Source organism: Vipera ursinii (genome assembly GCF_947247035.1).
Source record: "Vipera ursinii genome assembly, chromosome: 1".
Taxonomy (NCBI): domain Eukaryota; kingdom Metazoa; phylum Chordata; class Lepidosauria; order Squamata; family Viperidae; genus Vipera; species Vipera ursinii.
In genome coordinates this window covers 119,158,209-119,182,266 of record NC_139512.1, presented here as the reverse complement: position 1 = coordinate 119,182,266, position 24,058 = coordinate 119,158,209, and the positions used below count along the sequence as shown (strand labels likewise).

Here is a 24,058-nt window from a genome sequence, read left to right as displayed (position 1 = left end):
GCAAACACCTTCCAAATCCCAACTGTGCATTGTGCAGAGGTGCGTGTCCTGCATGCTGACTGGTTGATCCAACTTCCTTGCCTGTCCTTTGCTGTTTGAGTGCCCCCCCCAAGCCAGAACATTACATTTGCAAAAATATAAATGGAACACCTACCAAATGTAAATGTCCCTGAAAAATAGATGCATATGTTCTCTGACGTGCAGTACCAGAGAAGTCTACTCAACTAGCTAAGAGTTCTTCTTGTTACCTTCCCACCCACCCCATCATTAAGATTCTAGACCAGCATTCCTCCAGTTCAATGCCTCAGGCTGTTTTAGGCTGAAATCCTCCTCTATCACCCCCAACCAGCAATTCTGGCTGGGTGTGATAGGAGTTATAGTTTTACATAAATGGAGGACACTACATTGGAGGAAGCTGTCCAACAGTTATTTGATTCTTCTTTGAGGTAGATAATCAGAACCACGGAAGCCTAGAACCGATGAACAGTTGTAACAGGAGGATGGATGGATGGATGTAAAAACAAAATAAGAACCTGAGACTTAGGAATGAATGAATGAATGAATGAATGAATGAATGAATGAATGACAAAAAAAGCCAGGTCTCAAGCTTTTCAAAGGATCCCTGAAATTTTAATTTGAGGACACTTTCAAGAAAATGTAAAGGTCAGATATTGTTGATGGATTCTAAAATCAATTACATTAAATATAACCTTGCAAAATTCCATTTTACCGTATGGTCTTAGGAGAGGAGAATGTAGATTCCAATTGTTGTAAACAATGCATGTATGAAGAAGAAAAAACCATTGTCGGGGGTGATAATTTCTAGAACTAGAATATTCAAACATGTTTTAGTAATCTTAAGACTGAGCCCTATTACTATGCTTCCATTTATTGCTTAGATGTTCAGTAAACTGAGGTCTTAGTTTATAAGGGCCTTTGAGCGGTTTCTTTCCAAGCATGGATTAGGAGAACCACTAGATATCTTCTACACTGTGGCAGCAGCTGATGCTACAAGTCATCAGCAGGAATCTGATCACAGGTAGAGGCCTGATAAGTAAGATGGCTGAAAAAAAAAGCATCTGATGTACAGCCATACATAATTTACACTTGTCCATGCCAGTTTAGGAAGTAGCAAAAGCAGCAGCATCCATGAGCACTAGATTGCTTTGGAAATATGTTTGCTAAAGATAAAACATTGATTTAACCAGTGCTTTTTTTGTAAAAGAAAAAGGTGCCGAAACTCACCCATGTCATGCAACCCGCCTTGCCTACCCTACAAGGTTCCATCCAAAAAAGGTGGCAGAACTCCGTTCTGAGCGTTCTATGAGAAAAAAGCCCTGGATTTAACAATCTGGCACAATGCAGTAGTACAGGGCAGTACTGTAATTTCATTCGTCTGTCCTGATTTGACATCAGTTCTAAAAGAGCTCTGATCAGACTAGATCTTTGCCAAGTCTAAATAATTGAGCATAATATGAATCTAAATTTGTTGTAGATCTCTGTAATATAATATGGCAAGCCCCCTTTGTCCCAAATATCAGGCATCATTAAATCCAAGATAAAGGATAAGATAAATAATTGCGAGTCCCCAGGAAGAGACTCATTTGGTGAATAATGTTTATGTCAAAAGCAAATAAAGGCATTGAAAAGCATGATATAAACCAAATAATCATTCCTCCTTCCCTTCCTCAATAGTCCCATTTTCACTCTCTACTCACATTTGACACGTAGCTGTGCTGAAGTTTGTGAGTCGCCCGCCATGAACGTGATGACCCCAGCATCCTGCCGTGACACATGTACCAGTACCAAAATATGTGTTTTCCCAAAGCTCCTGATCAGTGTATGCGGTGCCTCAACCAGTTCTTGCCCATTTCGGCCCCAACTTGGTGCTTCCACAGGTTCCCGAGTCTCCACATAGAAGGCTGCATTTTCTCCTTCCATCACATCCAGTTTTCGTGGCAAGCGCTTCACAATGAGACCTGAAGGTGGAAGTCTGCTCAGTTACTATCAGAATGGAAACCTAAATGCCACTTACCTGTCAGCAGGATTACATGTTGCAGTCACTACCACGTTAGGGTAGGCCAGGGGTAGGCAACCTTGGCTCTTTTATGACTCATGGACTTCAACTCCCAGAATTCCTGAGTCAGCTGACTCAGGAATTCTGGGAGTTGAAGTCCATGAGTCATAAAAGAGCCAAGGTTGCCTACCTGTGGGGTAGGCCATTTACTAACAGTCAAAAAGAAGGACTTTAATTTACATTATTATTACAGATATATAATATTTCTCTTATGGGTCTTCTTATATAGAGAGAATACCTACTTGGTAACTGTTTAAATTTTGGAATTTTATTCATTTATTCAACAAATGTATATGAACGCCCCTCTTACACATGGTGACTCCAGGAGGCTTACAACATTAAAATTCCACAGTATAAAACTCCTATATCACCCTCATGCAATATATATATATATATATATATATATATATATATATATATATATATATATATATATATATATATATATATATATAATACAGTACGTTATGATTTACTCTCTCTCTCTCTCTCTCTCTCTCTCTCTCTCTCTCTATATATATATATATATATATATATATATATATATATATATATATATATATATATATATATATATATATATAATACAGTACGTTATGATTTACTATTGAAGCCTGAAACACAATTGTGAATTGCTTAGGATGGCAAAGACCAGAGCCTTTTTGCACATGTAATCAAGGTTCTAGTTTTGGTTTACCACAGGCAATTAACAATTGCATCATGTTAATAACATGTGGTGTTTTTTTTTTAGTATGCCTGCCCAGTTACTAACGTCAAAGCTCCTGCTTTGATAGGGTTCTTTATCATTGCATTGAGTTTAGACTGCACAGGCCTTCATATCCAAGGACGGCTTCAAACACAGCCATGTCCACTGACAGTTCTTCAAACAAAGGATTATCCTATTGTACAGTGTGTAAAGGCTGAGGCTGGCAATCCATTAAATAAAGAAATCTCTCTTCTGAAGCCACCAAGTAACCCACTCAATATTCAATACTCCTGAAGAGCAGGAGGAGAAAGCCTAGATTTCAGGAGCAGAGATATTGACATCTCTGGCTCTTGGGGCAATTGTTGTTTTTTGAGATTTTACTCTGATCTGCAATAAATATTTTACTCTAGCCAAGTCATGTCTTGAATATGCTGTCAAATTGATCTGAGAGCTGAACTAAGGTTAAATTTGTACAGATGTGTGATGAACTGCTGAGTCCAGTGCAATACCTGAAGGACTTTGCATGTAAAATTATGATAATGTATTCCAATTATTTATTTCAGTTGATAACCATTATTTCAAACACCTCACCTTGCACAGAGAGCTCCCCAATGCTGCGGCCCTTGCCTTCCATCTCACACAAGTAGATGCCGTCATCATCGGCCCGGGCATCCCGCACTGTCAGCCGCCTTAGAAGGCCCTGCTCCTCCATCAAGTACTTGGGACTGGGTTGCAGGCGCTTGTCTTCAAGGTACCATGTTGTGGGCATTGTCTCTAGAGGCACTTGGCATTCTAAGATGGCATCTTGATGTTCCATCACTTCAACATCCATCAAAGGTGCTTGGAATCGTAGCTGGGGTTCTGGAAGATAGACACAGGAAGGCTCCACATGGGTAGTCCTCAACGTATGACCATAATTGAGCCCAACATTTCTGATGCTAAGCAAGGCAGTTGTTTTGCCCTGTTTTAGGATCTTTTTGCCACAGAGGTTAAAAAGATCACTGCAGTTGTTAAGGGAATCATGGGGTCATTAAGCAAATATTCCCCCATTGACTTTGCTTGTCAGAAGCCAGCTGGGACAGTTACAAATGGTGATCACATGTCCTCAGGACAGTGCAACTGTCATAAATACATGCCAGTTGCCAAGCATCTGCATTTTTAACATGTGACCATGGGGGTGCTACAATGATCATAAATAGGTCACTTTTTTACAGTACTAAAGGAATGGTTGTAAGCACTGTCTGTATACAGAAAGTCCTCTATCCCTAGATTCCCTAAACTGCCAGCCCAGCCCTTCTCCTCCAACTCTTAAGCTTTCCCAGATTCTATTTTGTAATTTCCCTCACTTTCGACTTCATCAGGGTCAGAACCCTTTTAGCCTATTTAACTGCAACAAGATTATTATATCCACAATGATGGAAGAACAATGAAGTCCCTACTATGGATTGTGAAAATGTCAGAACTTACAAAAACAGCAAAACCAAGCTGTTTGGTCGGAGGGGAAAAAACAAAACGTTTTTTTGAAAGACTGGAAGTCTCATATAGATTTTTGCTGAAAAAAGAAAGAAATGAAGTAATGGCTTATGGGTTTGAAGATTAAGATAGACTTGGATTAAACGAGAGGCTAAAGGAACTATATATTTAAGAGGGAAGAGGGATTATAAAATTGTGGCTATCTGTTGAAAAGAAGGTTAGAGGTCATTATATTTCTTAATTTTCCTATTTTTCCCTGTTTCAAGCAGTTTTTTCCTTTCCTTTGATTTATCTTTTATTATTCTTAATAAATATAAATAAATTAGAAAGAACTCTTAGCCTATCTAAAAGGATGCTACTTTTTCTTGTGCCTCCAGAAATCCATGTCCTCAATTCCCATGGGTTTCTCTGGCACTTATTTGCTATCTACAGTTTAATTCCTCCTGAGAAACTGTGATGAACCCAACTGAGCCCTGTAGGATTTGCCCACAAGGAGTAATCAGCAGGCTTAATTAATACTGAACCTTTCTTTAAAAGATACCTTCACTTTCCAACAAATGCTGTAGCCATCTCCCATAGTCTTTACCGAATAATTTACTATCAAACAAGAAAATTTTGACAGTGGGTGTAAGGGTAAACTTAATTGTTTTAATGAAGGGTGGGACATTTTCTTTCTTTTAGAATGCTTTGCATTAAACTGACAAAAGGAATATGAACACACACACGTTTAATGCCATTATTTTTAACATTTAAGGTTTAAGGATTATTGAGAAAATGCCTGCCCTGCCTTGGTTTGCTGTAGAAGAAGTGGGTGGCCTTCCTCCAAAGGATTATTCTGAGCAAGAACAGAGTGCTAAGTGGGTGGCATGTGGTATCCATAGCACTCAAGGGCCATACTGTCAGCTCTTCGGCGCCCACTGCTAGGGACACCTGTCTACCCCTTCAGCAAGCCAAGGATCAGAGTGCAGAGATGAAATTGCAGGGAAGAGCAACGTCAAATATCATTGAAAAGACAGGTGGTAGTTGTTTAGATGGCACAACTGAGCCCAGTGGTTTTGTTTCTAAAAAAGAGGCGCCAGGCTTAAGCCTTTCTGAAAAATTTCTCCCCCGTCCCGGGAGCCCTTCCCTTAATCAACAACATGTAGTCACTTTCCAGATTCACAGAGTGGGAAAAAGCATGCTTTATACTGAACTGGAAATCATTTCCATTTTTTTCCTTCCAAGTTCCAGGATCCAGAATTTTGAGGGTCAAGTTGATGTAAGTGCTGAGACCCAAATGAGCCACTTTTCTTATCCTCAGGGTGTGGCAATTAGAATCCATCAAGAGGTCTACTGTGTTTAGAAGAGCAAAATCACCTTGGAAATAGCATTTTCAGTGTGTAGATGAGATCAGGTAGAAGAGGTTTACCTGCCTTCACTACTTCATCTGATACTGGATAATATTACCCTACAGGAAATTAGCATTTCTGGGAGAAGGCCCAGCTAAAGCTTAATTTCCCATATTTATTTACTGATGTGCTGGTTGCACTGCCTATGCTATAAATAAAGGCTCTGTTGGCTAATGCTTAAGTGTATTCAGAATGTTTAACCTTGTCAGCTTTAAGGTGCATGTACTACAAACTCTCAGAATTCTCCAGCCAACATGCCAAGGTTGAGAAATATTTCTTCATTCAATCATTGAATGGAGATTTGGAGGCCCAGTTATTTCTGCTGCTATGCATACAGCCCCATCAGTTGTTATGAGCCACACAGAGATGCAGATGGGCAGCCACACAAATCTCTTAAATCAATATAAATAAATCATGGTTGAATATGTAAATTATTTTAAATTTAATTAAGTAAATATATAAATATATCGAGACTCTACCAAATGGGCAGAGAAGAGCAACAAAGATGATTAGGGCACTGGAGGCTAAAACATATAAGGAACGGTTGCTGGAATTGGGTATGTCTAAGTTTAATGAAGAGAAGGACTAGGGGTGGCATGATAGCAGTGTTCCAATACCTCAGGGGCTGCCACAAAGAAGGAGAAGTCAAGCTATTCTCCAAAGCGCCTGAAGGCAGGACAAGAAGCAATGGATGGAAACTAATCAAGGAGAGAACCAACTAAGGAGAAATTTCCTGACAGAATAACCAGTGGAACCACTTGCTTTCAGAAGTTGGGGGTGCACCAATACTGGAGGTTTTTAAGAAGAGATTGGACAGCCATTTGTCCGAAATCGTATAGGATTTCTGCTTGAGCAGGGGATTGGACTAGAAGGTCCCTTTCAACTCTGTTATTCTATTAACAGTCTGCCATCTCTCTCTTTCTCTCTCCCTCTTTCCCTCCCTATCCCTCTTTCTCTATTTTTTTTTTTTTTGCCTCCCTTTGTCTTCACCGGGTCCCATCATAAAATACATTTTGCCTATTTTAAAAAGAGTTCCACTGAGTGCAGATGCTACCAGCTTTCTGGGTATGTTGTTCTACTGCATCACTATTCTTACAGGCAGAAAAAAGCTTCCTGATATTTAATTCCTCTTTTTCCACTCAAGTCCATCTCCTCTCTTGTCTGACCCTCAAGAGTTTTAGATAACAGCTGATCGCCTTGCCAAGAGCAGCCTTTGACATATAACTGATTCCTGTTATCTCACATCCACCCCTCTGATTCTCCTCTCCAGGCTAAACAAACGTTGCTTCTTCTGAGCTTCACGTGGCAGCCCATCCGCTTTATCACCTCTCTTGCTCTCCTCATAACCTTCTGCAAAATTCATGAATCCCAAGCAACTCTCCTGGAAAAGCAAAGAGCCTGAAATCCATCTATCAATATCGTACATAGTGAAAAGCACTTTTATAACCCTATTTTCTTTCACCTTTATCAATTGCCTCCGTTCCATCAATGTCCCATCTCTTGTCTTTCCCCATCTTTTTAACTGCTATGATCTCTGCCATTCTGAAGATGTGTTCTAAAGCTGAAGGTCAGAGCAGCTAAACCTGGAATCCTTCCTTCTACTGAGGCAGTCCTGAAGGCAAGGAGCAATCCCAGGAGCATGTCAGTGGTTGAATAGCAGCCATGTCTTAAACAACACTCTCTCATCAGACCGAAATCTGACACTAAATGCAATTTTGCATAAACTTTTCTAAAACACAGTATCAATTATTTAATAAGCTGTTGAGTAGTTCTGCTGCTTTGTATCATTGGCTTTCATAGGCTAATACTGGGGGAAAAATAATTAAATTTTAAATAAAACTTAGTAGATTTAGCTATTAGTTGTCTAATAAAATTAAATAAGCCATGAATGTCGTATCTCGGTGTCTGGAGGCTGTGAGGGTCTCGATGCGGAACAAGGAGCTTCAGCCGAACCCTCGCAAGATTGAAAGGTTTTGAATTGTGGGCCTCACTGATTCCAGGACTTTGCCATCTCTGGTGCACTGTCCCAGACAGACCCTGTGTGCAGTCTGGGGGTCCTCATGACTCCTGCTCAAAGGGCAGGTGGCAGTCATGGCTAGGAGGGCCTTTGCACAGTTGCTTGTGCACCAATTGTACCCTTTTCTGGATGGGCAGACACTGCTTACACTCACTCATGCCCTAGCCACCTCCAGATTGACTGCATTGCATTGGCTCTACATGACGCTTCCCCTGAAGAGTACCCAGAAGCTTCAGCTGGTACAAAATACAGCAGCAAGGGCAGTTATGTGTGCTTTTAGAACACCACATGTTACGTCTCTACTCCACAAGCTGCATTGGTTGCCAGTCTGCTTCTAGTTCAAGGTACTGGTTTTGATCTTTAAAGCCCTGCATTGTAATGGAACCAAACAATCTGAGGAACTGCCTCTCCCTGGTTACATTAGCTTACCCCATAGGTTCTGGCAGAGAAGGCATGCTGCAGGTGAGATCAGCAGCAGGTGCCATCTATATTTGGTGGGTCTCAAGAACTTGCCTTTTCTGACATGGTGTCTACCTTATGGAACATCCCCCCCCCCAAATTACATTAGCTCCACTCTTTTGATATTCCAGAAGTCCCAAAAGACCTAGTTTTAAAATCAGGCCCAGGGCTCCCAATGAACTGAATATATGATCAGATCACTCCATTGCTAGGTGTCCATTCTTGTTCTCCCTTTGCTGGTATATTTCTTTCCATAATTTTTGTACATCACCCAGAGTTGCATTTTGTGAGATGGGAGGCTAAATAAATTAAATTAATAATCAAATTCAATCAAATTACCTTCGTTGCATGGAGGAAAGTAGACCATCCCTATCAAACTAAAGAGCAGATGCAGTATTAAATGTTCCTGTTCTGATTGCTGGTGGTACATCACACAATGATAATATTTCTATTACACATACTGAACAGTTAAGAGAAAACTGGGCCATGTATTAAATATGGAAGATCATTCAATTCTACTGGGCTCCATCTACAGACTGTATAATCCAGGAACATTCACTAACTCATCTGCTACTTGGCTGGCCAGCAAACTCTCCTTCCTCCCTTCTCTAAGCCATAGTAGTCAACAACAGAATCAGTGCAGATGGAGACGACTATTACCTACTTGCTGATCTCCAAATTCACATGTGTTGATTCTACCTATCTCCATTGCATGAAAAAATCAAGACTACATCCTAACCCAAAGTAGAAGGAAACCTGTCCAGTCAATTTGTTATCAATGATTCCTATCTCATGTGCCATGTTCCTTCCCTCGAGAGAGAGAGAGCAAAGCTTTGCTGTCCACCTCCTGTGGCATGGACCAAATCACTCTGCATTTCATAGGTATTGTTATTGGCAAAGAGTGTACACACATCAAGAATGGAGCCCAAGGACCATTTGGATCTCTCAGCAAGTAACAGGACCCAACCAAGTCTTTGCTTGCCATCCTGCCACTTTTATAAAGGTGAAGAGGCTCCCTGCTGTGTCTGAAACCCCTCTTGTAATCCATCTGAGAAATTTTTGCTCTAGGCCTGTTCCCATTCTCACAAGTGGTCTGGCCATTCCTCTTGTGGTTATCTAATCTATCATGGGCTGGATTGGTTTATAAACTAGTTCAAGCTTAACACTTATGCTTTGGCATGCCCTTGAAGCAATGCCTACATATTTTTCTTTCATTCTTGTAATTGGCAGGCATGTCCCCCAAACAATTCTTTCCTTTGGAGTTGCCCATCCGCTTTCATCCACTAATTTCATCCACTTGACTGGGATTGCAGAACCCATTTATCCAGGTCAATTAAAGTTAATATACAAACCCAGCCAATGTGTTCTTATGCAGATTCAGTGGTGTCCCCACATCTCCACCCCACTCTTTTTCCTCCCCGTTGGATGGATACCTCTGACATGGAGTCTCACAGTGCTGAGTGTCTGGCCAGCAGTGTTGCAGGCTGTGCACACATAGAGTCCACAATCTCGTGCTGTGCAGTATAGCACTTTAAGGATGAAGTAGCCCTCTCTGTCTTCATAGAGCAGATGTCTCCTTCCAGCAGACAACACCTTCCCATCCTTCTGCCAGACAATCTCCGGCTTGGGCTTGCCAACGACGTAGCAGCGGAACTTGGCATGCTTTCCTTCATTCACAGTAAAAGACTTTGTTGGGGGGAAGCTGGGAAGCACTTCTCCATTCTGTCTGCCTTCAGACAATACAATCTGTGCAGGGTGATGTAAATGCCTCTTATCCTCTTTTGACTCGGGTGGCTTCTTGAAATGGCAGCTTTGGGGAGCTCCCTGAGATGGGTCATTATGAGGAAGGCATGCCACAGGGTCTATCAGGAGCACAGCTGCAGCCATGGTCTCCCCAAAGCTGTTCTGTGCTCGGCACACATAGACCCCAGCATCTGGCAGTCGGGTGTTATAGATATGCAGAGAATGCCAGTCCCCAGGCTCTACATGCATTTTGTAATGGCTACTCTCAAAGATGTCTGATAATTTGCGTCCATCTTTTTCCCATTCAAGCTGCCCCGAGACCCTACAGGCAAAAGTCACATCTTCTCCCCGAGTCACACATGCCGAGACAGGCCTATTCAAGAAGACGGGTGGCTGACAATCAAGATCTCCATTAGGTTTCAGTTCAGACTCTGTCTCCACTTTCAGCAGAGCAGCTGCGTAGGTTTCACCCACACTGTTCTTTGCTTTGCACACATAGCGTCCACTGTCTGCTGGGCCAGCCTGAGAGACCAGCAGGCTGTATGCATCCCCATTCACCTCAACAAGCATCCGGCCAGAGGGCAGTTCCAGCACAGAGCCGTCTTTCTCCCAAACAATGGTGGGACGTGGCTCCCCAGCCACCTGCCATTTCAGAATGGCATTTGTGCCACTTTGGACTGAGAAAGTACGAGGAGAGGCAAGGAATCGGGGAGCTCCACCAAAAGCATCCATTGCCATCGGGGACCTATAAAGAATCAGATCAAGGCAGAGTTATAGCTGGAAAAGGAGCAAGGGTTGAAAGAAGGAGGTCAGTATCCTCACTTAAGATGAAATGAGAGCAGTAAACTGCATGGAAAAAACAGTTCAGAGCTCAGTTTGGCACGCACGATCACTTCACACCCCCATTCTCTCCTGCATTTCTGGATAAAGTTCTAACTCTGGCTTTAATCACACTGCTACTCAGTCTTGATAATGTAAACTTTGGACTGAGTCGGAAGCTGGGCACCTAGTGAAGCTATTGCACAACTATTATCATGGGGAGTCCAGAGCCATTCCAACCTACTACTCTCACTGCCCTCTCTGCAACAAACGGTAACTCCTGGATAAACCCACCACATACTGTATTCTTATTTTACACAATCCTTTTGTGAGGCTAACATTTTGATGCATTGTGTTGATCTCAGCTGAGCTGGGCGAATCTGCATGGTGTTAGTAGACAATTATATCTTAAAACTGGGAAGTGGGACTATAGTGAATAGATCCTTTGGTGAAAATAAGATAACAAATAGGAAGAGATTAAGTCTCCTTGCTCAAATCTTTGCAGCTGCTTCCCAGTAGCATGAGACAAGGTCATGCCAGAACTATCACCTTCAGTGCAATTCTCTGTTTGCATAAAAGTGGCTGTCTCTTTTGTGAACATATGCCTCTTCAGCTATGTCAAGGTACTCTTTATCTTCATCAACATTCCTGTCTCATTAGTAGCCAGAGTGGTGGGCAATTCTGGAAGCTACCCAAGAACTATACTTGCTAGTTTTCAGAGAGATGAGGACTGCCATGAGGGCAGAGTCAGCGAGTTAACATGTCACACTCAGGGCCATCATTTAAAATCACTTTTGTTTTGCCAGGTTTTGAGGGAGCCAACATATTTCATTTTAAAATTTTATAGGGGTTACACTACATTTTTAGGTGTCTCCTACCTCAGAATGTCAGATGATACAGTCAGTGTTCAGATGGATTTCAGTGACTGCAAAAAAAAGGGCTGAGGGACCACATTATTTGTTAATTTGTTTGCTTTTGAGATTTATATTCCACCTTATTTCCGGAAGCTCAAGGCAGCTTACATGGGAAATTGGCTTCCTCTTCTAAAAAATAAATAAATCTGCACACCACATCATCCCTGGGAAATGTGTTGAACTGAAAGTAATTGACCTAAAATCAGCAAGTAGTTCCATAATGAAGTATTGTGACCTCTTCAGTCAAATTACGTGGCATATTGTGTAAATGCCACAAGTAACTTGAGGTTACAAAATTGTTCAGGACAACATTTTGATATCACTGTGGCTTGTAACAGATGTTAATGAGGAGGAATTGCTCCAGTCCTAGTCCAACCCCTTTAATCAATTTGCTACTTTGGTCTTTGGTTGCCCACCCTGTGCTCTAGACCATCTCAACACCTGTTCAATCCACCAGAAAGAAGAATGCAAACTAAATTTCTGATTTGCACAGTAGACCTGAAGGAGGTATAATAAAAAATGTTGTGTATACAGGCAACCATATTGAAAGCATGACCACCATCCCAGCATCTTTGAAGTGTTTGCATGAACTGGATTCCTAATATTGTATGATTGTGTGTAGTAGGGCAAGTGAGAACTAAGTCAGTTAATGTCTCTTAATGAGAGACAGAGTAATATAAGATTTTAATTAGGGGCTTCCCAATTTGCCTTTCCTGCTGAAATGCTATCCCAGTGCCGAGAGAATCCAGTTGCCCAACTGTCGCCACAGCCTGCCAAACATACTTGCCCTATCATGCATTCCTCCCCTATCAGGCTCTAAATAGTGTTTTGCTGATAATAGGCTGCCATTCACTGCCACCCAGCCCCTCTCCAGGAGAAAGTGAGGGGGAGAATTCCAACAGGATGAAACACAAATTTCTTTTTCCCCACTTTTCACTGAGATGACTCTAGTATTTCCCTGTAAGCTCTGGGTACATAAGAACAGGTAACAGCAAGAAGCTGCTCAGGATGGCAGCCACTTCATGGAGAGGAAGGTTGGGCTTCTGGTATGGGAGGGGACCTCTTGGTCTGTCTCACTCCACAAAGCTCCAGATCAGCCACGGCTGTAGTCTGTTTCCTTTGGTACCCCAAAAGCTATTTTCCTTTGGTTCCATTACTTAGCAACCAGGACTGGTTTTTGATTGTATGACCTTCATCACTCAGAAGCATCCAGAACACCCTCTTAGACAACTTTGGTTCTTCCTAATCCCATTATTCGCACAGGGACACAAGCTAATAAGGAACATAATAAGGGTCTCCCAAATGAACCTCCTGCTTCTCTCTCTGGGTTCACTAACCTTGTGTATCCGCCTTCTCAGTCAACCGGTTCTTGCTTCTCCTGGTCCTGTCAGATGATGTCCAGCTGTTCAGTCATTCATGCGTCTAAACTCCTATTGTCTCCTCAATACTTCTCTGTCCCTTCCTGTTCCATGATCAGTCTGGGCATTTCTGTTGCCTGCCTGCCCACTCTTCCTCATACACCCCAATTGCTGTCTGCCCCTGGTATGCTGTAGAACCCTGGTCTTCTTCTGCCTGCTCCCCAGGCATTTGTGAGAGGAGCAAAGCTGAAGCGTTACAAATGCCTGCAGCTGCTGTCCCCAAAAATACTTTCTGATGACATGACTGGGCTGATAAGAGGGGGGCTGGGACATGGCTAAGTATAGAGCCCAGCAGGGAGGCACAGGCAGGCATCCCTCAGCCCTGAAGCTGCCTCAGGCTTAGCCCATCTCAAGAGAAGGGAGTAGTGGGGAGAACAGGGTCACTCCTCCCCATCTCAAAGCAGTTTGTAGTATGAAGGGTCCTTGGTACTCTCTGAGCTTGTTTTTTTTTTCTTGCAGACGTTTCATTAACCAAACTAGGTAACATCATCAGTGCTAGATGTTACCTAGTTTGGTCTGCAAGAAAACAACCAAGCTCAGTGACCACCAAGGACCCCTCATTTCAACCCTGAGTGACAAATATTCTCCTTTATTAGTTTGTAGTATGCCTGCAATGGCCTGAAATTCTGGTCCCAATACCATACCACAATGTGACAGGCTAAGGCAGCTCCTAAGGACTACCAATGACAATATGTACCCTGAATCTTTCACATCAGATGCTTGGTCTGTGAGTCTTCCATTTCCTTTCCCGGATGCCCTGCCATGCTGCCCTGAGTGGTAACAAAAATTGGCAGCAAACCCTTAGGCTTGGAATGCTGCTACCAAGCATGGTTTCTCAACAAAAGAAGTACTAGAAGATTCTTTGTCATCAGATCTCAGCCTCCTGATTGTCCCTGCCCCTGTATAATTAGGAAAGTGGATCAGTTATAACTCACACAGCTGCACTAGTGGCAGAAAATATTTCATTACCAAAGACTGGAATGAAGAAATGGCCAAGGAGATGGTAGTGTCAGCCAAAACAGAAATGGAAATCACACCCACTCATACATACACATGCACACACCACACAACCCTTACTACCGCTATTTCAGCAAGACTGAATTGTGTAAGGTTAGTTATTTTTTTTTCACAGATTCAGACAATTGCACAGTCACTTTCTTTTCATGTTACAAACTTTATCAAAAAAAAAATACACTGCTGCCAAAACAAAATATCCTTCCCAGGATTATTTGTAACTTACTTTCTCTGTTACTCAAGATATGATTCCCCCCCCCATTTTTCCCCCATAAGGAACCTATTTCCAACAGCATTCTGTTAATGTTCAGTTTAGGGGCAAAGCATGGAATTAGGACAGGATATTTATTTATAAATATTTTTCAATGCTTCATAGACATAATTTCTCTAGCCAAGAAAAAATAGTTGAATTTTGCAAGAAGAGATAAATGAGGAAAGATTTTGCATTCAGCACAATAGGATAATTTTTTCCTTAAAATGGGTCACCTCTGACTGCATTTGAAAACTTATACATTTGAATAAAAACATCCTAGAAACCAAGCAAATTAAAAATGTCAGGATATTTCTAAACTGATTCTTCTGCAAGATACCATTTCTGACTGGCAAAGTGTTAAGGTGAACACAGATTTGCAACAGGCTTATATTATCTTTCTTTCTTTCATAAAAACCTCTCATCTCATAAGTAGCTTGAGATGACAAAAAATTTCTGTTTGTGTATATCAGACAGATACGAGAACAAATGTTATTTATATCATCAAAAAGAGGAGAAACAATGATACAGGGAAATGTAAACCAGGGCTTTTCAACCTTTTCACCCATTGTACCACTTTTAGGATATGGCAACATCCGAGTACCACCAGTTGCCTAGCAAGATGTCAAAAACTTGATGACCAAAAAAAGAAAGAGAAAAAAGTGATGAAATACAGGTAGTCCTCAACCTACAACAGTTCACTTAGTGACTGTTCGAAGTTACAGTGGCACTGAAAAAAGTATCCCCCAAGCCACAGCCAAGCAAGACACCTGCCTGCCCGCCCAGTGGCGCTCTTCTTCCTGTCTGAGGTTTTCATTGTTGTGAGCATTTCTGTTGAAGATTGGCAGCGGGGATGGGGGTGTTTGGTTTTTATTCCCACCCCCCAATCTGCTCCAGCCATCTCTTGCTCAGGCTTGTGTGGAGCTGCCACCGGTTCAGCTCATTCCGCTCCCGCACTACTTTTCTAGGATGGTCGCGTACCACCTGCCAGGTGCCAATGTACCACAGGTGGTACCTGTACCACTGGTTGAAAAGCCCGGCTGTAAACCAGTCCATCTGATATAAATTCCTGGGAAAATCCAGAGCAAATGATAAAGAAATTATTTATTAAATAATTTATTAAATTAAATTAAATTAAATAATTTATCAAAATAAATAAATAAAATATTTATTTTAATAAATAAAAGAAAGAAAGAATGCAGTTATCATCAAGATTATTATAACATGAATTTGCAAGACTACCCTTATCTGATTTTTTTTATTAGGTACAAATTTCCATAATAAATGGTGCAAATTCTGTAAACTTATTATATAGTGGTTTCAGCAAAGTACTTGAAGTATCCCATGGTATTTTGATTAGCATGGTAGTTTAGGTTAGATGGCATGACAATTAACTGGATACATAGCTGGCTTGTAAATCATACATAAAAAGTGATTATGAATATGCTTGTCAGTAGTGTGATTTGGCTGCAGAGCTACTAATTATATGTTCTGCCACATTAGTTATAGATATATACTTTCCAAATTACAGAAAGAAAATGTCTGCTATAATCTACATTGTTCATAAACAGCAGTCAGACGATTTGGAAAGGCTTAGATAATAATGAGGATTAAGGAACTAGAAAAATCCTGTGAAGAGAGACTGAAAGAAATAAGAAAAATTAATCTTAAGAAAAGATAGAGGGGGAATATAATAATATCAAAATGCTTAAGACTTGAAAGGAAGCCATGTGTAACAACGTTCTCCAGAAGGCAAGGATGTGAAATATTGGATTTACATTACAGAACTTCAGACACCAACTTCTTCTTTCAGTAAGAACAATATGACAGTGGAATCAAGTGCCCAGAGAGGCAGTCGATTCCCTCCCTTTCACTTCATGTGGAAACTGGAGAGCCATATATCTCTGGGATACTTGTGTCTGAATTCCTGCAATGATCAGAAGATTGAATTTAATGGCTTAATTCCACTCTACCAATTTTCAAATTCTGTGAACTTGATCCTCTTTAAGACCACTTCAGACTCTGTGGCTTTGAAATGTTAATACTTTCTTGTACATACTGGGGTGGGGGGGAATGTTATCATTGATTCTGCTGTTTGCTGTGGTTCTGTGGAATTCAGGGAAGTATAAAAGGTGAGGAAATTGTGTGGGAACATGTCCATATCACCCCTGTGTTGTCCGACGTTACTGTTGACCAGTGTCCAGGAAATCAGTCATTCCACTGTTACTTCCTGATGGACCAGATGCAATAAAATCCTAAGGCAACTTTACCATCATCTGCTTTATTTTTCTGAAGGGCCCACAGATTTTCACATAACTAGGATTCCAATGATATACTCTTGTCTGAACCATAGGTCCTGCCTGAACTGTGGCAATAATTTTAGGGTACAGTAACATCTAGCACAAAGCTGCTGCTTCCCTCTCATGTTCAGTCAGAATCCAATGCAGATAAACTCTATTTTGCAAGAATAATTTGAGTTATTATCTCTGCTTCCACTGGGTTGTATTGCTCTGACAGCTGATTATTTGCCTTTTCTTAGTCCCCATGCTGCACCTCTAGACCAGAGAAGTACTTACAGTTTTAAAGAGAGAAAAGAAATGGAGAACACTACCAATACTGTAATTTTAGCTTTCCAGTGTAGCAATGTTCAATTATCAATGTTGCTTTTCACATAGAGAGCTTAACAGTTTGTGAACCCTTTTGATTTTTCAACATTTCTATATAAATATGTCTTAAATTAAACATGATCTATTCTCCACATATCCTAAAACTAGATAAAGAGAACCCAGTGGAGAAAAAAAATGAGTCAAAAATCATTTGTGCATTTATTACAGTATAGGGAGGGAAAGTTGTGGATTTTCAGATGGTTTGTTAAACTACAACTTCCAGGGATCTCAACCAGTTTGTACGTAGCGTAAGAGATGCTTACCTTCATCCTCTATTTAAAAAGGCATACAGAGCTTCAGTCCTTCAGTTTTCATCTGGTGTCTCTCCTTCTGTTCTTATTCAATCCCTTAAAACAGTAGTTTTCTCTCAATTCCTTCTTCACGTTACTGTCAACAATTTTGCAAACAAATTTAATGTTTTCAGCCTGGGATATTGTTAACAACCAGCCGGTGGCCAAAGCAAACCATCTGTTTTCAATGCTGGTCTGATTAGATCTCTGTGCTACATCTGATACCTTGAACTATCAATTAGCTATTAATGTTCCACCTGAGGTTTTTCTTAGGGCAATGATTCGAGATATACTCATTTCTGATTCATTTCTGTTGTATGGAATGAGTTCTATCTCTCAACCTGTGTCTTCATCAGTATATTTCAGGCTTCAGTGTAGGTTCCCTTTCATTTGCTTTGAATTATTTAATTTCTTCTTGTCAAATTGTCTTGTCTATGCTGACAATATATTATTTTGTTCTGGATGACCTAGTACAGGGGTAGGCAACCTCGGCTCTTTTATGACTCATGGACTTCAACTCCCAGAATTCCTGAGTCAGCATCTGACTCAGGAATTCTGGGAGTTGAAGTCCATGAGTCATAAAAGAGCCGAGGTTGCCTACCCCTGCACTAGGTGGATATCCAGAGAGGTTTCAGTTACTGGTGCCAGTGCATTGGGCCTTGCATAAGCACACTGTTATTTTGAATATTTGCTTGAGGCTCAGGTGCCTTATGCCTGATCTGATTGTGATCCTGCTAGTAAAATAGCCACAATTATATGATAATCTTTTCTCATCTGAAACCAGGTTCTGTAATCTGATTTATCAACATTTAAAAAGGATTATAAAGATTTATCTTTTGTGGACCTTCATAAAGGTGATTTAATAACTTCTCTAACCCAAATGCAGTGTGTCATTGTACCACATTTTTAATGCTGTATTCGGATTGCGCCTCCTTATGAAGGTGACTAAAAGAGTTACTGAGTTGTATTAACTTTGACAGATGGAGTTGCTATAACAGAAGACTCTTTGACTTGGGGAAAAACCTAAAAAGGTGAGGTGCATTTAATTAATATAGAGATGTATACTTTTCAGTCAGTTGTATAGTACAAAAGGAGAGAGGCTCATAGCTACTGAAGGTCCCAGGTCCTGATTCTGGGCAGTGCAGATGAAGTTCTATATTAAAAAGATTGGAAAAGACCTTTCTTCATGTACTGAAAAACTAGTGATATAAATAATTAAAGTCTCTGTGAAAAGGTAACAGACACGACATACTCAGTCATGTTCAAGTCTAGGGGCCATGCTCATCTCCATTTCCTAGCTGACGGAGCCAGCATTGTCCAAAAGACATTTCCATGGCCATGTAGCTGGCATGACTATAAGCCAAGGCGGACAAAACACTGTTACGTTCTCACCAAAGTGGTATCTATTTATCTACTTGCATTTGTATGCTTTCAAAGTGCTAGGTTAGCAGAAGCTAGGGCACAATTGGGAGCTCACCCCATCATATGATACTCGGGTCTTGAACTGCCAAGACTCGTATCTTGAGTCAAAAATGGAAAAGATCACTAAATAGGAACAGAGAAATTCAGAGACATATCTGCTTGGTGTCGTCTGGTTATCCAGATTTCTGCAACTGGATGTTATCCCTACAGTACTGAGTTAGAGAAATCAATAATCTGAGACAATAAAAAATGGGTTACAAAAGCAGCCAAAGATTATTATTATTTTTTCTCTCCCTATGTAGCCAGGCTAGGAGGCAATTTATAATCAAGAGCAATGATTGAAAGAGCAGCCTTAAGATGTGTGTCATTTCACTTCTAGGATCATGCAAATATCTCATTATATTCACAAGCAATTTCATTGCTTTGTAACACCCATATTACATCTTTACTCAGTGTGATCAAAGGTGGAACTTATATATCTTTTAAATATATGTTTAAAGGTCATTCCAATGCATTTGAAGCCTTTTGAATACTGAACCAGGGAGGGAAAGTGTCTGGGTTGCAAATTGTGAGCTTGTGCACATATGTGAAACATTTGTAAACTGCCCACTAAGTCCTTGATGCAGAATTTAATGTTAGATGAATGACTTAGAGCTAGACTGAAAACTGCCTGGGATGGAGGAGAATGATCAGGTCCCCCCAGAACATAACACTTTGACAATCCTGAATTTCAGACAGTCCAGTAAGAAACTAAGGAGAATCACCCCTCTGTTACTGCTGCCGTGTTGACAACTTGGGGACTATGTCCATCTCTCCTCCAGAGTACTCTGCTCCAGGTCCTGTCCCCTAGGCAACACTGTCCTTGCATTCCAGACGTCTCCTGTGTTTTTGCTGCCCAGGAGATAATATTCATGGCTAGCAGACATTTGCGTCAGTGACAGATAGTCTCAATGCCATCATGCCTCTTTACTTGGCTCAGTAAAGAAATCAGGAGGCAGAAGGAGCTGGGCAGATTCAGCCGGAGAGCCAGACAGTCTCATCTACAAGGCAGAACTTCCCTGCACACATTCTGATCCACCGAGCAATATCTGGGAACAGCGCCTCAGCCTGAACTCTTCCACGCAGACCAGAACATTTTTTTTTCTTTGCCAGAACTTCACACATCTTTATTTTATTTTATTTTATTTTAATTCCATTTATATCCCGCCCTTCTCTGAAGACTCAGGGCAGCTTGCATATCCTTCCCTTGTATATGATGGATCAAGGCTCTCTGCACATCTGGACCAGGATGAACTCCATGCTGATCCTGCAGTTGATTTTGCTGTGTCCTGCTGCTGTTGCTGGCTGCAACAGGGACGTTGAGAGGCAACTCATCCTGGCTAAAATCAAGGCACATTTCCTGGATTTCCTTGGTCCTGTCCCCCAAAATGAAAGGGTCCAAGGGGGACGAAGGGGGCTCCACAGACGGCATACCTTGGACACAACAGTGACTCGCAGCTCGGAGGAAGAACACATAACCCAAGTGATTGTCTTCCCGATCCAAGGTAAGAAAAACCATGACTCAAGGGGTCGTGGAGATTTAAAACCAAAAGAAAAGAAAAAGTGCCCTGATGAAGACAAGGCAATCACTATTTTACCATCTATTCTAACCCATTTCAACAGATGCAGGAACAAATACTGAAGTCAAGTTTTGGATCCTGCAAAGACCAGAGGGTTGGACTAGATGATCTTTTAGGTCATGTCCAGCTGTATGATTCTATCAAATCATATAGCAGTGAACTTCATGCCAGAGATGTGTGTGCGTGCACACACAGACACACAGATACACACAGACACACACACACACACACACACATTTTGATTTTATTCCAGCTATAGCAGAAATTTAAGCTAGAGTGAGCAATTCAAATCCTTCTGACATGAGTGTGGGAGCTCTCAGGTATGCTAGTATTCTTTCTAGTTTTTCAGAAGTCCCACTGAATTAAATGCAATTAACGGGAGATCTTTATATGACCTTAAATAGAGGTCTAATTGGATTCAGTTCGACTTATTTCCAGATAACAAAGTATATTGTTTCAACCACAATTTGTATTCTTTTATTTGAGAGTTAGTTTCGTTGAACTCAATGAGACTTACTTCAGAATAGGCAGGTAATATTGTACTATGACTTCATAATGAACTTGCAACCTAAGCTTATTGTTACACTAACATAAACCTACTATTTTAGATTCTGCAGGTGCTTGTGTGTAGAATTGCCTTCTTAAGAAATACCTTTGAAAGAGATCTCAACTTTCCCCAGTCCAGATTATTGATGTGGCTGTGTGTCTGAATAGGAAATGAGATGTTGCACATACACATATTCTTTTACAGCTTTGCTAGTGTTGCTGTATCTGAGCTCCAGATTTCCATTTTACAGGAAGAAAGAAATTGTGGTTTTCTGTATCTCTTTTCTGCCATCTAGTGGCTGTCCAGATTTTGGCAGCCCAGTTTTGGCAGCTCTAGCTTCCCCAGTGCTTTATTTAGTATTTATTTAGTATTAACATACAGGTGTGCATTATGAATACATATATATTAATACACAGATGAAAAACTTCAACAGTAAGCCAGGCAATATTTGTATAGGATTCAGTTTCTGCAAGTGCAAGACTTTGCTGTTGTGTCACATGTAAATATATAATCAGAAAAAGGTTGGTAGCATCTTTTCCAAAAAAACAAATTTTATTAAAAGGCATGAGCTTATTATGCCTTTTAATAAAATCGGTAAGTCAGAACAGGTGGTATCAGTTTCATCCTGATTTTTTTGCTATCACAGCTTAACACTGCTCTCCTTCTACAATGTAAGCATATAGCAACTCCAGCCAATTATTAAACTAATAAAATAAAGAACAGCTGAATTTTTTGTACCTGCCCTAATAAAAGTATATGCAGCTACAGCAAAGTACACAGGAACAAAACTAGATACAGTATAGATATTGATAAATATATAGAGGAGAGCCATTTTGGTTAAGGAACCAGGCTAAAAACCAGGAGACTGTGATTCCAGTCCTATCTTGGCCAGGAAAGTCAGCTAGGTGACCTTGAGCTAGATACTTCTTCTCAGCCCTAAGAAGAGAGCAATGATAAGCTACTTCTGAAACATTGCCAAGAAAACTGCAAAGACTTCAAGAATGAGACACAATTGAACTGACGAGGGGAAAAATGGTATAAATGTAGATGGTATAATTGGGGCCCCCCAAACTCTTCAGTTCATTGAGTCCTTCATGAAGTTTCTGACCTGTTCATTGGCCACCACATATTTATTCCATAAAAATAATTTAATAAATACTACATTTACTAATAGTACTATGAATAATCATGAATACAACTACAACAATAAATAATAGAGAAAACAAGACTATTCACACTGGTGGCTGACCATCCAATCCCAGGTAATACTGTCCCACTACTAGCCACCTCACCTTCAGGACTACGACTGGCATGGACCTTAATTGACCCCAACTGATCTTCCATCATTTATTTATCATCTATTGATGCAAGAGATTTATCAACCCCTTAGATACTCCCATCAACTCTTGGGGATCAATGTTGACCACTTTGGGTGAAAGAGAGAGAATGTGTGTGCATCTGTGTGTGTGAGAGAGAAAGGCGGGGGGGTGAGAGAGAGGGAGAGGGAGAGATGGCAACACAGAGTTTTCAGTTGGTTTCCGGAATGCAGAAATAGGAACAAAATAGTTTGCTAATATTCAATATAGCAAATAAACAATTTCAAATATGTCACAAGAATACTGTTATTTCCATGCACCAAGTTTTATAATTTGCATAGTTGGCTATTCTATTGCAGGGCATGGCATGAGTATGCTTTAACTTCATTGCAGATATTCACTTACAGTATTAAGACAACAGTGTTAAGATCTATTCAGCATCAGACGTGAATACCTGTTCCTTTCCTAAAATAAAGCCAGATGCTCACTGTAAAAACCTCTTGCCTTGGTACAGCAGGCTAGGAATATTAGCAGATTGTTCACACAGCAACTGGGCATCTTGAAAATCAGCTCTCCATTTTAACATCTTAGATAGCTAGATGATGTACATTAGCCAACTGCAAAGCCATAACCTGATCTGTGTGGTTTTAGTTTAGCATTTGGGTGAAGCCAGAAATGTGGCCCAGTACACAATGATTTACAGATGTGAGTCCAGGTATTATGATTTATTATATAAAAGGTTCTTAATAAATGATGCTTAGTGAGATATACAAACCCAGCAATTGTCAAGGAATGCTGAAGCAAACACAAAGCAGGTATGTGCAAAATCAGCGATAGATCTAAACCAAGACAATAGCAGAATGCTCTATGAAGTAAGGGCTGAACACATACACAGAGAAAGGAGATTACGGAGTCCTTTCACTTCTCGTTCTTCCAGGCTAGGAGAAATGGTAGGCTACAGTATGTAATGCTGAGGCCCATTAATCCCTCTCCTATTTTGCAGGTGTAGGTTGTCAGCCAGATGCGCTTCCAGGGCATGAGGGAATTTTCACCTACATTTTTCAATCCTCAATTCATATCCTGAGTCGCAAGGTGACATCAGCCCAGCTGTGGTTCTACACAGGCCCTGTGGTGGTTCAGAGCAGCCCTTTAGAAGCTGCCTCCAACAACTCCTCCCCAGAGGCAGAGATACTGATGCTCTTTGAAGAAGGCCAGGTTCCACTAGCTACCGTGGCAGTGCCAGCTCCTGAGGGCTGGACCGTCTTTCATTTTAGAAAACCCTTCCTCCGTTATTTTTCCCAGAATGTGTTTGTGCTCTTCATTCGTTGCCTAGGCTGCCCTTGTGTCACTGGTGCTGAAAAGATGCCCTTCCTTGTGGCAACCACCAAACCCAGACCACAGGACAAGGACAAGCCCCCCTTAAAATTCACGACTAATATCACAGCAGCGTTACAGCACAATGCTGTGGCCCATCACAACTGCCATCGCACCTCCATCAACATCTCTTTCGAAGAACTAGGATGGGACAATTGGATCGTGCATCCTAGCAGCTTTATGTTTTATTACTGTCATGGAAACTGTTCTGGCATCCACAGATACATTCCCAACTTCCGGAATTGCTGTGCTGCCTTGGCAGACACAATGCAGTCTCTGAGGATCCGTACCACCTCAGATGGTGGCTACTCCTTCAAGTATGAGACAGTGCCCAACATCATCACCCAGGACTGTGTCTGCATGTAGCAAGAACTTGGCTTTAGCAACATAGTGCTCTCCTAACGGAAAACCATTGCCTTGCTCGGATCTCTTCACTCTAGACCCTCTGCAACGAGGTATCTTCTTCATATGGACCCAGAGTTAAAGCACTCAGGGCTTAATGGTGCCAGTGCCTTATCTTTTTTCAATGTGGCCTTCGCAGCCAGA

The 24,058-nt window shown here is 41.1% G+C and overlaps 1 protein-coding gene across 1 annotated transcript; it reads left to right on the top strand.

The window, feature by feature from the left end:
* Positions 1-19,944: 19,944 nt before the first annotated feature.
* On the top strand, positions 19,945-23,878 carry INHA (inhibin subunit alpha; the record flags this gene model as incomplete). Its single annotated transcript, XM_083365538.1, has 2 exons — positions 19,945-20,200; positions 23,142-23,878. 2 exons carry the CDS (start codon positions 19,945-19,947, stop codon positions 23,876-23,878), a joined length of 993 nt encoding a protein of 330 aa, XP_083221664.1.
* Positions 23,879-24,058: the final 180 nt, after the last annotated feature.